General features: G+C 39.2%; 1 protein-coding gene across 12 annotated transcripts in view; it reads left to right on the forward strand.

Annotated features, from left to right (window-relative positions):
• The window catches only part of Elmo1 (engulfment and cell motility 1), a 578859-nt gene that overhangs the window by 221336 nt on the left and 343735 nt on the right, over positions 1–13788 (forward strand). For all 12 annotated transcript variants that reach the window (XM_004840283.4, XM_087195837.1, XM_004840282.4 and 9 more), the window contains one exon: positions 265–396. In XM_004840283.4, the coding sequence (XP_004840340.1) occupies positions 265–396 (132 nt within the window). The remainder of the gene's footprint in view (positions 1–264; positions 397–13788) is intronic.

A 13788-nucleotide genomic window follows, 5' to 3' on the forward strand; every position in this document is an offset into this window, starting at 1 on the left:
GCCCTGGGCACTTGATTTTAGCACTGTAGATGACTTTGCTGCCAGGGTAATCGGGAACTAAAGCTACCCTGGGTGGCAGCAGGGGGAGTGGCAGGAGGAAGAGCAGTTCTCAGAGCCCTAACTTAGAGCGCTCCTTGCCTTTTATCTGTTTTTCTTTTTCTTGAGCGCAGTGATTCATTGAGACCCTGGGGAAGAGGAAGACCATGTCACATTTCACAATGAAAGTAGCTTTCTCTCTTTTCTCCCCTTCCCGAACTCCTTCAGGCTCAGAGGGACATCATATTTGAACTTCGAAGAATTGCTTTTGATGCGGAGACTGAGCCGAATAACAGTGGCGGGAGCATGGAGAAGCGCAAGTCCATGTACACGCGGGATTATAAAAAACTTGGCTTCATTGTAAGTAAGCCAGCTCAGGACGCTGGCCCCATCCACCCTCCCAGGGACTGACCTCAGCCGCGTCAAGTGTGTGGTCCTCTTGTGCTTTAAAGGATACTTTCCACATGTCCAGATGGTTAGCTGGTTTGAACAGGATCACATGAAAATCGCTGTTGGCTGCAGTGCAGTGGAAGAACTTGCACAAGTGTGACTAATATGGCCTTTGTTTATTCGGCTCTGATTAAGTGTAACACAGAGTAGTTAGCCTAGAATGCATTTACCCTTCACTGAACTGCTGAGCAAGGTGCTTGACGTTCTGAGTTAAACGGAACCTGTTAACTCGGATGGGCCTTATTATTGGGCCAGTGATCTGGTGATTTCGTATCGACAGCAAACTGAAGGTCTCCTAGAATTTAATCATGATGAGATTTATGCAGTTCACATTTTCCTGAAGCTTTCTGTCTACAAATGCTAGTAAGTTGTCTCCTAGATTTTTTTCTTCAGTTTGCAGATCAGAGCACAACGTGTCCTGAATACAACCCATTGTTTCTATTTACTTCTGTTCTTCCCTTAATCTCCATCATTGGTGACCTTCAGTTGACCTCAGATTCTGCAAGTGTAAAATTGGATTTCTGTTTTGCCCTTCACCATAAATGACACGAATAAGGTTTTGGCTTCAGTGACTAGCGATCACTAGGCATTATTTTTTCATTTCAAATACTCTTTCTTGGAAAGCAATACAAACTGTATGTACATTTATACATTATTTTATAATTTTAAATATTCTTTCTTGGAAAATAATATAAACCGCATGCACATATACACAGAGATACATTCATGTGTGTAAATGTTAATATTTACATTTCATGTGACAATAACGGTATGGTGCTTCATGTGTTATTCCAGAAGGTTTGTCTCTCATGGGAATTTTCCTTGAAATACCCATTTTCTTTGAAACTTTTCCTGGGAAATGTTTCCACATCGATGACTAGGTAGCCTTTCTCATTGCTGAGGCTTCATTATCGGAAGTCCTGCAGCCCATTTAACTACACCCTTTTCCTGAATGAGTCAATGTTTTGAAACTATTAATAAATCTATAATTATCATCTTTGTAGCTCGGCATTTTATGCACATCTCTGACCACATTATTAGGATATATTTGTGGGGCCATAATTTCTACGGTAGATATTTTCAAGGCTTTTGCTGTTGCCAAATTGCTGTCTATAAACATTCAGTAATGTTCACTTTAGCAGTGGGCCAACCTGACCACTTTTTAAAAACCTCTTCAATAGTGTCTCCTAAAAAAATTGGAAGTTACTGTGTTTAAAGTGGTAGTCTCAATATGTCTTTTCTAATAAGAATAGTTATTGACAACGTACTTAGCCTTGTAGCTTGTAAGGTAGTCTGACATCATTTTATCCCATGCCATCCCATATTTTGACCTTGAGATTCCATTTGGTCTTTTAGTTGAATTACATTTTAAAAATTTTGCCAGAAAGTGTCATAGCCGATGGATCCGATGGATCAGGTGAGAATGTCCTGCACCTGGTGGGCTTTTGGTCAAGGCCCCACCTGAGACACCGCCCAGCGATGGAGGGTGGGGCTCCCCTGTGCCTCACCTCCAGTTCCTTCTCAGTTTCCTACTGTGTGCAGAGCAAAGTGTGCAGGCACCCACTCTCTCACCCTTGAATCATCAAAATTGCCAAGAAGAGCGCAGATCCTGTGTATTTCAGAAATGTTCCCCACTGAGTATGCCATGCTGTTGTCGAGGTGCAGAGCCTGGCTCTAGGGTCCCCCTGTGTTAACACACTGTCACTTTCCTGGCAGGAGGCCAATGCCTGGGTTTCTTTTTTTTTTTGCCTAAATTCTTTCATTGGTACATTTTAGGGATACAATACGTTTACATTTATCATTGGGTGCTTGTACCTGTACATGATGTTTTTTTGGTTCTTATCTTTTCCCCTTTACCTGTGTGCCCTTCACCCCTCCACCCTTCCCTATTTACATAGATTTCGTTTCCATTTTTTTTCTTTTTTCATAATTTTTCCTTTCCATTCTTTCCTTTCCCCATCTCCTCCTACCACCCCTACCCCTTTGGACCTTTTCCTATTTCAAAGTATCAATTATTAGTTATTAATGCTTTTAATCCTTATTTACACTCTCAGTTTCTCACACTAGAAAAACTATTTGGTATTTACACATGTGTTTCTTATTTATTTCACTTAAGAGTATGCCTCAATATGCATCCATTTAGCTATAAATGACTCTAGTTTCTCGTTCTTTATGGCTGAGTAATACTCCATTTTATAAAAAAACCCACATCTTCTTTATCCAGTTTCCAGTTGATGGGCACTTGGGCCGTTTCCAAGTTTTAGCTATTACAAACTGTGCCGCAATAAACATGGGTGCACATATATCTCTGTGATATGATTCTTTTAATTCTTTGGGGAAGACACCCAGCAAGGGAATAGCTGGGTCAAATGGGACCTCTAGCCCTAGTTCTTTGAGGTATCTCCATACTGATTTCCACAGTGGTTGCACCAGTCTGCACTCCCACCAGCAGTGGAGAAGGGTTCCTTTCTCTCAACACCCCTGTCAGCATTTGTTATTGGTTGATTTCTTGATAGCAGCCATTCTTTCTAAGGTGAGGTGGAATCTCAGCGTTGTTTTCATCTGCATCTCTCGAATGACCAGTGATGTTGAACATTTTTGCATATGTTTATTTGCTGCTTTTACTTCTTTGTCTGAGAAATGTCTGTTCATTTCAGATGCCCATTTTTGAATTGGGTCTTTGAATTTGGGAGGTCTGATTTTTTTCAGTTCTTTATATATTCTAGAGAGTAGCCCTTTGAGTTACAGCTGCTAAAAATTTTTTCCCACATTGTAGGTTGTCTCTTACCTGTTTTAGTGGTTTCTCTTGCAGTGCAGAAGCTTTTTAATAAGATGGAATCTCAGTTGTTGATTCTTTCTGCTAGTTCCCGTGCTACTGAGGTTTTGTTCATAAAGTTTTTTCCTATGCCACTGTCTTCAAGAGTTCTACCTAACTTATCTTCCAGCAAGTTTAGTGTTTCTGTCTTAATATTTAGATCTTTAATCCACTTTGATCTTAGTTTAGTACATGGTGATAGATATGGGTCTAGTTTTAATCTCTGACAGGTTGAAATCCAGTTTTTCCAACATCATTTAAAAATAGGCTATTTTTCCTCCAATGAGGGTGGTTGGCTCCTTTGTCAAAGATAAGGTGGCTGAGTATGTCTGAAGTTGTTTCTGCATCTTCTAATCTATTCCACTGATCTTCAGGTCTGTTTCTTTGCCAGTACCATGTTATTTTTATCACAGTAGCTTTGTAGTATAGCTTCAAGTTTGGTATTGTGATACCCCCAGCCATGTCTCTGTTGCCCAGAATTGCTTTTGCTATTCTAGGTCTCTTCTGGTTCCAAATGAATTTTTGGATTGTTTTCTCTAGCTCTGTGAAGTATATTGTTGAAATTTCAATCTGCATTGCATTAAATCTATATAGCAGTTTTAGAAGTATGGCCATTTTCACTATATTGATTCTTCCTATCCAGGAACAAGGGACGTCTTTCCATTTTCTTATATCCTCCTCGGTCTTCTTTTTCAGGGTGCTGTAGTTTTCAGTGTAGAGGTCTTTTGCTTCCTTTGTAAGATTGATTCCTAGATATTTTATTTTTTTGGATGCTATTGTAAAAGGAATTGTTTCCCTAATTTCTCTCTCAGTGAGTCTGCTATTTGTGTACAAGAAGGCTATTGTTTTTTGAGTGTTGACCTTATATCCAGCTACTCTACTGAATCTGTCAATTAAGTCTTTCTTTTGGTAGAGTTTTTTCGGTCTTCTATGTAAAGTATCATATCATCAGCAAATAATGACAGTTTCACTTCTTCCTTTCCTATCTTTATTCCTTTTATTTCTTTCTGTTTTCTAATTGCTGAGGCTAATGTTTCCAAAACTGTATTGAACAGGAGTGGTGATAGTGGGCATCCTTGTCTTGTTCCTGATTTCAGCGTGAAAGTTTTGAGTTTTTGACCATTTAGTATGATGTTGGCTCTTGGTTTTTCATAGATAGCCTTAATCAGGTTGAGATAAAGACCTTCTGTTCCAATTTTCTGTAGCGTTTTTATCCTGAATGGGTGTTGGATTTTGTCAAATGCCTTTTCTGCATCTATTGAGATGATCATATGGTTTTTGTCCTTGACTCTGTTAATATAGTGTATTATATTTATTGATTTACGAATGTTGAACCATCTTTGCATCCCTGGGATAAATCCTACTTGGTCAAGGTGTATGATCTTCTTGGTGACCCTCTGTATTCTGTTTGCCAGCATCTTGTTGAGGATTTTTGCATCTATGTTCATTAGGGAGATTGGCCTGTAGTTCTCTTTTTGGTTTGGGTCTTTCCCTGGTTTTGGAATCAAAGTCACACTTGCTTCCAGTAATGAGTTCGGAAACCTTGCTTCCCTTTCAATTTCCTTGATGAGTTTAAAGAGTAATGGTGTTAGTTCTTCTTTGAATGTCTTGTAGAATTCAGCAGTGAAGCCATCAGGACCTGGGCTTTTCTTTGTTGGTAAGTTTTTTATTATATTTTCAATTTCATTCATTGTAATTGGGGTGTTTAGAATTTCTATATCTTCTTCATTTAACTTTGGCAATTCATATGTATCTAGGAATCTGTCCATTTCTTCTGTGTTTTCCATTTTATTAGAGTACAGATTCTTGAAGTAGGTATTGCTGATCCTCTGGGTTTCTGCTGGTTCTGTTGTGACTTCCCCTTTTTCGTTCTTAATTGCATGGATTTGAACCTTTTCTTTCCTTTTTTTTTTTAATTCTTTTATTGGTACATTGTAGGTATACAACACAATTACATTTCTCATTGGGAATTGTACCTTTATATAATGCATCTTGGTTCTTATTTTTTCCCCATTCCTAGCCCTCCCTTCATGCCCTCCACCCTTCCCTATTTACAATGACTTTATTTCCATTTCTCATCATTTTTTCCTTTCCCTTCTTTCTTTTCCCCTGTGCCTCCCACTACCCCTACCCCTTTGGACCTTTTCTTCCTATTTTACATTATCGATTATTCATTCTAATCATTGGTACATTTTAGGTATACAATATAATGACATTCGTCATTGGAAATTTGCACCTTTACATAGTCTCTCTTGGTTCTTATTTTTCACCTTTGCCCAGCCCTCCCTTCAACCCCTCCAGCCCTCCCTATTTACAAAAATTTTGTTGCTATTTTTCCATTTTCTCATATTAATCCCATTCCCTTCTATCCTTTCCCCTAGCCCTCCCACTTCCTTCCTCTTTGCCCCTTTTCTTCCTATTTCACATGACCTATTATACATTTAGTCCTTATTTACACTTTCAGTTTCTCACATCAGAGAAACTATTCGGTATTTACACATCTGTGTCCTATTTATTTCACTGAAGAGTATGGCCTCAATGTGCATCCACTTAGCTATAAATGTCTCTAATTTCTCATTTTTTATGGCTGAGTAGTACTCCAATTTATAAAAAAACCACATTTTCTTTATCCAGTCACCAGTTGATGGGCATTTGGGCTGTTTCAAAGTTTTAGCTATTACAAACTGTACTGCTATGAACATGGGAGCACATATATCACTGTGGTATGATTCTTTTAATTCTTTGGGGAAGATCCCCAGCAGTGGAATAACAGGGTCAAATGGAACTTCCAGTCCTAGTTCTTTGAGGTATCTCCGTACTGATTTTCACAGTGCTTGCACCAGTCTACACTCCCACCAGCAGTGGAGCAGGGATCGTCTTTCCCCACAGCCCCGCCAGCATTTGTTATTGGTTGATTTCATGATAGCAGCCATTCTTTCTGGAGTGAAGTGGAATCTCAGCATTGTTTTCATTTGTATCTCTCGAATGACCAGTGACGTTGAACATTTTTTCATGTATTTATTTGCTATTTCTGCTTCTTTGTCTGAGAAATGTCTGTTCATTTCAGATGCCCATTTTTGGATTGGGTCTTTAAATTTGGGAGGTCTGATCTTTTAAAGTTCTTTATAGATTCGAGATAGTAGACCTTTGTCTGAGGAAGAGCAGGTGAAGATTTTCTCCCGCATTGTGGGTTGTCTCCTCACACTGCTGGTGGTTTCTCTTCCTGTGCAGAAGCTTTTTATAAGAAGAGATCCCACTTGTTGATTGTTTGTGCTAGTTCATGGGCAACTGAGGTTTTGTTCATAAAATCTTTTCCTACACCGATGTCTTCAAGGGTTCTACCTAACCTCTGTTCCAACTGGTTCAGAGTTTCTATTTTAATATTTAGATCTTTAATCCATTTTGATTTTAGTTTAGTGCATGGTGAGAGATACAGGTCTAGTTTTAATGTTTGGCAAGTTGAAGCCCAGTTTTTCCAGCACCATTTATTAAAGAGGCTGTCTTTCCTCCAGTGAGGGTGTTTGGCTCCTTTGTCAAAGATGAGATGGCTGAGTGTGTCTGGCATTGTTTCTGCATCTTCTAATCTGTTCCACTGGTCCTCAAGCCTGTTTCTTTGCCAGTACCATGCTGTTTTTATCACAGTAGCTTTGTAGTATAGTTGCAGGTTGGTGATTGTGATACCCCCTGCCATGTCTCTGTTACCTAGAATTGCTTTTGCTATTCTGGGTCTCTTCTTGTTCCAAATGAATGTTTGGATTGTTTTCTCGAGGTCTATGAAGTATGCTGCTGGGATCTCCATTGGAATTGCATTAAATCTATATAGCAGTTTTGGAAGTATGGCCATTTTCACTATATTAATCCTTCCTACCCAGGAACAGGGGATGTCTGTCCATTTTCTGATATCATCTTCAATCTCTCTTTTCAGAGTGCCATAGTTTTCAGAGAAGAGGTCTTTGATGTCTTTCGTTAGGATGATTCCTAGGTATTTCAGTTTTTTTGGATGCTATTGTGAAAGGAATTATTTGCCCTATTTCTCTCTCAGTGAGTCTGTCATTGGTGTAGAGGAAAGCTATTGATTTTTGTGTGTTGACCTTATAACCAGCTCCTTGACTGAATTTGGTTATTAAGTCTAGAAGACTTTTGGTGTAGTTCTTGGGGTCTTCTATATAGAGTATCATGTCATCTGCAAATAATGACAATTTGACTTCTTCATTTCCTATCTTTATTCCTTTTATTTCTTTCTCTTGTCTAATTGCCGTGGCTAATGTTTCCAGAACTATATTGAACAAGAGTGGTGATAGTGGACATCCTTGTCTTGTTCCTGATTTTAGTGTGAAGGATTTCAGTTTTTGACCATTTAGTATGATATTAGCTGTTGGTTTTTCATAGATGGCTTCTATCAGTTTGAGGTAGAGACCATCTATTCCAATTTTTTGTAGGGTTTTTATCATAAATGCATGTTGGATTTTGTCAAATGCTTTTTCTGCGTCTATGGAGATAATTATATTGTTTTTGTCCTTGGCTCTATTGATATAGTGTATTACATTAATTGATTTTCGTATATTGAACCATCCCTGCATCCCTGGGATGAATCCCACTTGATCAGGGTGTATGATCTTCTTGATGATCTTCTCCATTCTGTTTGCCAGTATCTTATTAAGGATTTTTGCATCTATGTTCATTAGTGAGATTGGCCTATAGTTCTCCTTTTTGGTTGGGTCTTTCTCTGCTTTGGGGATCAAGGTGATGCTTGCTTCCAGGAATGAATTTGGGAGTATTGCTTCCCTTTCCATTTCATTGAAGAGTTGAAACAGTAGTGGCAGCAGTTCCTCTCTAAATGTCTTATAGAATTCAGCAGTGAAGCCATCAGGGCCTGGGCTTTTCTTAGGTGATAAGTTTTTAATTACATTTTCAATTTCATTGGTTGATATTGGGTTGTTCAGAATTTTTAGGTCTTCTTCATTCACCTTTGGTAATTCATATGTATCTAGGAATCTGTCCATTTGTTCTGTGTTGTCCATCTTATTGGCATATAGGTTCTGGAAGTAGGTATTGATGATCCTCTGGATTTCTGCTGGGTCTGTTGTAGTTTCACCCTTTTCATTCCTAATTGCATGGATATGGGCCTTTTCTTTCCTTTTTCTGACAAGGTTGACTAAAGGTTTATCAATTTTGTTGATTCTTTCAAAGAACCAACTCTTGGCTTCATTGATTTTTTGTATCATTCTCTTAGTCTCCATTGCATTGATTTCTCCTCTGATCTTTATAATTTCTTCCCTTGTATGAGCTTTGGGGCTGTCCTGCTCTTCTTTTTCTAGAAGCTTGAGGTTCAGCATCAGGTTGTTTAATTGGGCTCGTTCTGTTTTCCTAATATGCGTATTCACTGCTATGAATTTCCCTTGTAAGACAGCTTTCATTGTGTCCCATAGATTCTGATATGTTGTATTGTCATTGTCATTTAATTGAAGGAACTGTCTGATTTCTTCTTTAATTTCCTCTGTGACCCATTGGTTATTCAGAAGTGTGTTGTTCAATTTCCACGTGTTTATGAAATTTTTTGAGTTTCTTTTGCTATGGATCTCCAATTTCATCTCACTATGGTCTGATAATATACAGAGGATAACTTCAGTTCCTTTGCACTTACTTAAACATGTTCTGTGTGTGAGTATGTGGTCTATTTTGGAGAATGACCCATGTGCAGCTGAGAAGAATGTGTATTCTGATTTTGTGGGGTGGAAGACTCTGTAAACATCTGTTAAGTTCATTTGTTCAAGAGTTCGATTGAGTTCTAGTATTTCATTACTTATTTTTAGTCTAGTTGATCTATCTATTTGTGACAGTGGGGTGTTGAGGTCCCCCACTACAATTGTATTAGTGCATATATGGCTTTTCATGTCCGTTAGTATTTGTTTTATATAGTTGGGTGCACTAGTGTTTGGTGCATAGATATTTATGATTGTCATCTCTTCCTCTTGGATTGTTCCCTTTACAAGGATGTAGTGTCCTTCTTCATCTCTCTTAATCAGTGTTGGTTTGAAATCTACTTGATCTGCCAAGAGGATAGCTACTCCTGCTTTTTTTCGGGTTCCTGTTGCATGGAGTATTGTTTTCCACCCTTTAACTTTCAGTCTATGAGTTTCCTTTTGAATTAAGTGTGTTTCTTGTATGCAGCATATTGTTGGATTTTGCTTCTTGACCCATTCTGCCAGTCTATTTCTTGTGATTGGTGAATTGAGACCATTAACATTGATGGTTCTAACTGAAATGTATTGACTTGTCATTGCCATGACTTTTTCTTTTTGTTGGGTTCTCCCCCCTTACATTGAATTTCTTGTCATGCCAGATGGGTTCATTCTGCTTTGCTTCCTGGGGTTGTGATCCTCAATGTCTGTTCCTAGGCTATTGTGTAAAATTCTTTGGAGTGCTGGTTTGGTATTCACGAAATTCTTAAGGTGCTCTTTGTCATGAAAGTATCTTATTTCTCCATCCATTTTGAAAGATAGCTTTGCAGGGTCCATCAATCTGGGTTGGAGGCTGTTTTCTTTCAGGGCTTGGAATATGTCACTCCAAGCTCTTCTTGCCTTGATGGTTTGTGTTGAGAAGTCTACTGTGATTCTGATGGGCTTTCCTTTGTATGTGATTTGTTTCTTTTCTCTGACTGCTTATAGAACTTTGTTCTTCTGTTGTGTTTCTGGAATCTTAACAATTATATGCCTATATGTAGATTTTTTTGATCAAGGCTATTTGGAGTCCTATATGCCTCACTTATCTGTATGTCAAGCTCTTTTCCCCTGCTTGGGAAGTTTTCTGCCATTATTTCTGTGAAGAGATTTTTTATGTCATCTGCACTCTCTCCTGTTTCTTCATTGAGCCCAATCAGTCTTATTTTATTCTTTTTTGCATCATCTAGCAGCTGCTGGATTGATTTCTCATGTTCCCTTATAATTTTGAAGCAATTTTTCTTTTCCTGGTCACTAATTGCAATCTTATCTTCTATATCTGAAATTCTGTCCTCACACTGGCTCGTTCTGCTGTGTAGACTTTCAATGGAGTTTTTCATGTCCTGGAAATCTATTTGCATCCATTTTATGGATTCTGTTTGTTTCTTATGTTGGGATTCCATCATGTTCCTCAGCTCCTCTCTAGATTTATTAATCATGTCTTGCACTAAGGGCACAATTTCTCCTGTTATCTGAGAAATTATTTCTGATTTCATTTTTTCCAGATCCCCTTTTGTTGCCAGTTCAGAGGGTCCAGGTGGTTGAGTATCAGAGGGTTCCATCTCATTTCCCTTTGGGGTTGCTGTAGGTGATCTGGAAGTCTGGTTTTGAGACTTATTTATGTGTTTTCTCATTTCGACTGGGGCGGGGGGCTGTTAGCGCCTGCACGGATTACCTCCTCTGAGCTGGGTGAGGTGGGACAGGGGCCAGGAGCAGCGTTAGGGATGGTGACCCAAAAGCCCTTTCCTGTGGTCTGGGAGCAGCCGGAGGGATGGTGGCCGGGAAACCCCTTCCTCTGGACCAGGAGCAGTGGGATGGTGGCTCAGAAGCCCCTCCCTCTGGGCCAGGAGTGGTGGGAGGTATGGTAGTCCGGAAGCCCCTTCCTCTGGGCCAGGAGCAGCAGGACAGAAGGTGGCCCAAAAGCCCTTTCCTCTGGGCTGGGAGCAGCGGGAGGGATGGTGACTGGGAAGCCCCTTCCTCTGGACCAGGAGCAGTGGGACGCCGGCTCAGAAACCCCTACCTCTGGGCCAGGAATAGTGGGACTCAGTACCTTGGTCTGGTGGTCTGGTGTCCTCTGCGCCTTGGTAATGTGGAATCAGGTGGCTGCCTGTCTGCAGTGGGGTGATTCGGTGTCTTCCGCGTGACTCAGGACCTCGGTAGGGCGTGCACAGACCTGCCTGTCTGCAGCGGGCTGATTCGGCGTGTGTTCCCCGCGACTCTCTTTCCTTTTTTTGATAAGGTTGGCTAAAAGTTTATTGATTTTATTTATTCTTTCAAAAAACCAACTCTGTGATTCATTAATTTTTTGTATCGTTCTCTTAGTCTCCATTGCATTGATTTCTGCTCTGATCTTTATAATTTCCTCTCTTGTGTGAGCTTTGGGTTTGTTATTCTCTTCTTTTTCTAGGAGTTTGAGGTTCTGCATTAGGTTATTTATCTGAGTTCTCTGTGTTTTCCTAATATGGGCATTCACTGCTATGAATTTCCTGTGTAGAACTGCTTTCATTGTGTCCCATAGATTCCTGTATGTTGTACTGGCATTATCATTTACTTGTAGAAACTGTCTAATTTCTTCTTTAATTTCTCCTGTGACCTGTTGGTTCTTCAGGAGGGTGTTATTCAATTTCCAGGTGTTTGTGGGAGTTTTGCAGTTTCTCATATTATTGATCTCCAGTTTTATTCCACTATGGTCTGATAATATACAGGGGGTAACTTCAGTTCTTTTACACTGACTTAGACATGTCCTGTGAGCTAGCATATGGTCTATTTTGGAGAATGACCTGTGTGCAGCTGAAAAGAATGTGTATTCTGATTTTGTGGGGTGGAACACTCTGTAAATATCTATAAACTCCATTTGTTCAATAGCTTGGTTCAGTTCTTGAATTTTGTTGTGAATTTTTTGTCTGGATGATCTGTCTATTTGTGTTAGTGGGGTTTTGAAGTCCCCACTACAATTGTATTAGTGCTTATTTGGTTTTTCTTTTCCATTAATATTTGTTTTGTATAGTTGGGGGCATTCGTATTTGGTGCATATATATTTAGGATTGTCATCTCTTCCTCTTGGATTATTCCCTTCACAAGGATGTAGTGACCATCTTTGTCTCTCTTAATTAGTTTTGGTTTGAAATCTACTTTGTCTGCAAATAAGATTGCTACCCCTGCTTTCTTCTGGGTTCCTGTCACGTGGAGAACTGTTTTCCATCCTTTTACTTTCAGTCTATGAATTTCTTTTTGAATTAGGTGTGTTTCTTGTATACAGCATATTGCTAGATTTTCCTTCTTAATCCGTTCTGTCAGTCTACTTCTTTTGATTGGTGAATCGAGGCCATTAACATTGATAGTTATAATTAACAGATATTGACTCATCCTTATCATGATGTTTTACCGTTGTTGGCTCTTATTTCTTTTTCCCCCTTTCCCTTTAGTTTCTTACCTTGTCTGGTGGCTTCCGTCTCTTGAGCCTCATGGAGTTGTGACTTTCGTTGCCTTTTTCTAGAATATTGCTTAGAATTGTTTGGAGTGCTGTTTGGTGTTCATGAAATTTCTCTGGTGTTCTTTGTCATGGAAGTATCTAATTTCTCCATCGATTTTGAAAGATAATTTTGCAGGATACAACACTCTAGGTTGAAAGTTATTTTCTTTTAGGGCTCGAAATACTTCACTCCAGGCTCTCCTTGATTTGAGGGTTTGTGTTGAGAAGTCTGCCATGATTCTGATGGGCTTTCCTTTATAGGTGATTTGTTTCTTTTCTCTTAACTGCCTGTAGGATTTTGTTCTTCTGTTGGGTTTCTGGGACCTTGACTATTATATATCTAGGTGTAGATTTTTTTTTGATGGTGGCTGGGTGGAGTTCTATATGCCTCATTTATCTGTATGTCCAGTTCTCCACCTCTGTCTAGGAAGTTTTCTATATTACTTCTGTGAACAGGTTTTTTTTTATGTCAGTTGTACTTTCTCCTGTTTTTTCATGGACTCCTGAGTCTTATGTTATTCTTCTTTGCATCGTCTAGCAGCTGTTGGATTGATTTCTCATGGTCCCTTACTATCTTTAAGAAATCTGTTTTCATGGTCCTTCACCACAATCCTGTCTTCTATATCTGACATTCTATCTTCAGATTTTCTTAATCTGCTCTGCATGCTTTCAATGCAGTTTTCAGTCTCCTATCTGTTTGAATCTGTTTCATGGTTTCCATTTCTTTCTTATGTTGGGCATTCATGGTTTCTAGCATGTTTCTGAGCTCATCTATTTTTTTATCAGTTTCTGTTCTAGAGCCTCTAATCTTGTCTTTCACTCTGCTCACCATCTCTGTAGTTATCTGGGAGATTATTTCTGCTTTGAATTTTTCTAGAGCCTCATTCATCTGTTTTGTTACTTCCTGTGCTATCATTTCAGGGTGTCCAGGTGGTTGATTATCAGACTTTTCCACCTCGCTTCCCCCAGAATTTGCCTTTTGTGGGAGTGGAAGTCTGGGTTTGTGACTTACTTAAGTGTCTTCTCATTTTTGTTTTTGGTACTGTCCTTGGTTTAGTTCCTGGGTTGATACTTTGAAGTTGTTTATTATAAGCATCTTTGTTGCTTGTAATTAGAACCCTTCTGGAATGATTGCTTCTCAGAGGTGTCTTCCAGATATAGCTGGTCTTTAGGTTTTGAGTCTCTAATGACTCTGAGGGTATCTCATTTTCATTATACCAGGAAGAACCACTGACTAGATCAATCACAGCACCTTAGCCCAAGTCATACAATCAGCAACACCGTAGCATCAAATA

Source organism: Heterocephalus glaber, unplaced genomic scaffold, assembly GCF_053883595.1.
Source record: "Heterocephalus glaber isolate CG9 unplaced genomic scaffold, H.glaber_assembly_v1.0 deba00001610, whole genome shotgun sequence".
Taxonomy (NCBI): Eukaryota; Metazoa; Chordata; class Mammalia; order Rodentia; family Bathyergidae; genus Heterocephalus; species Heterocephalus glaber.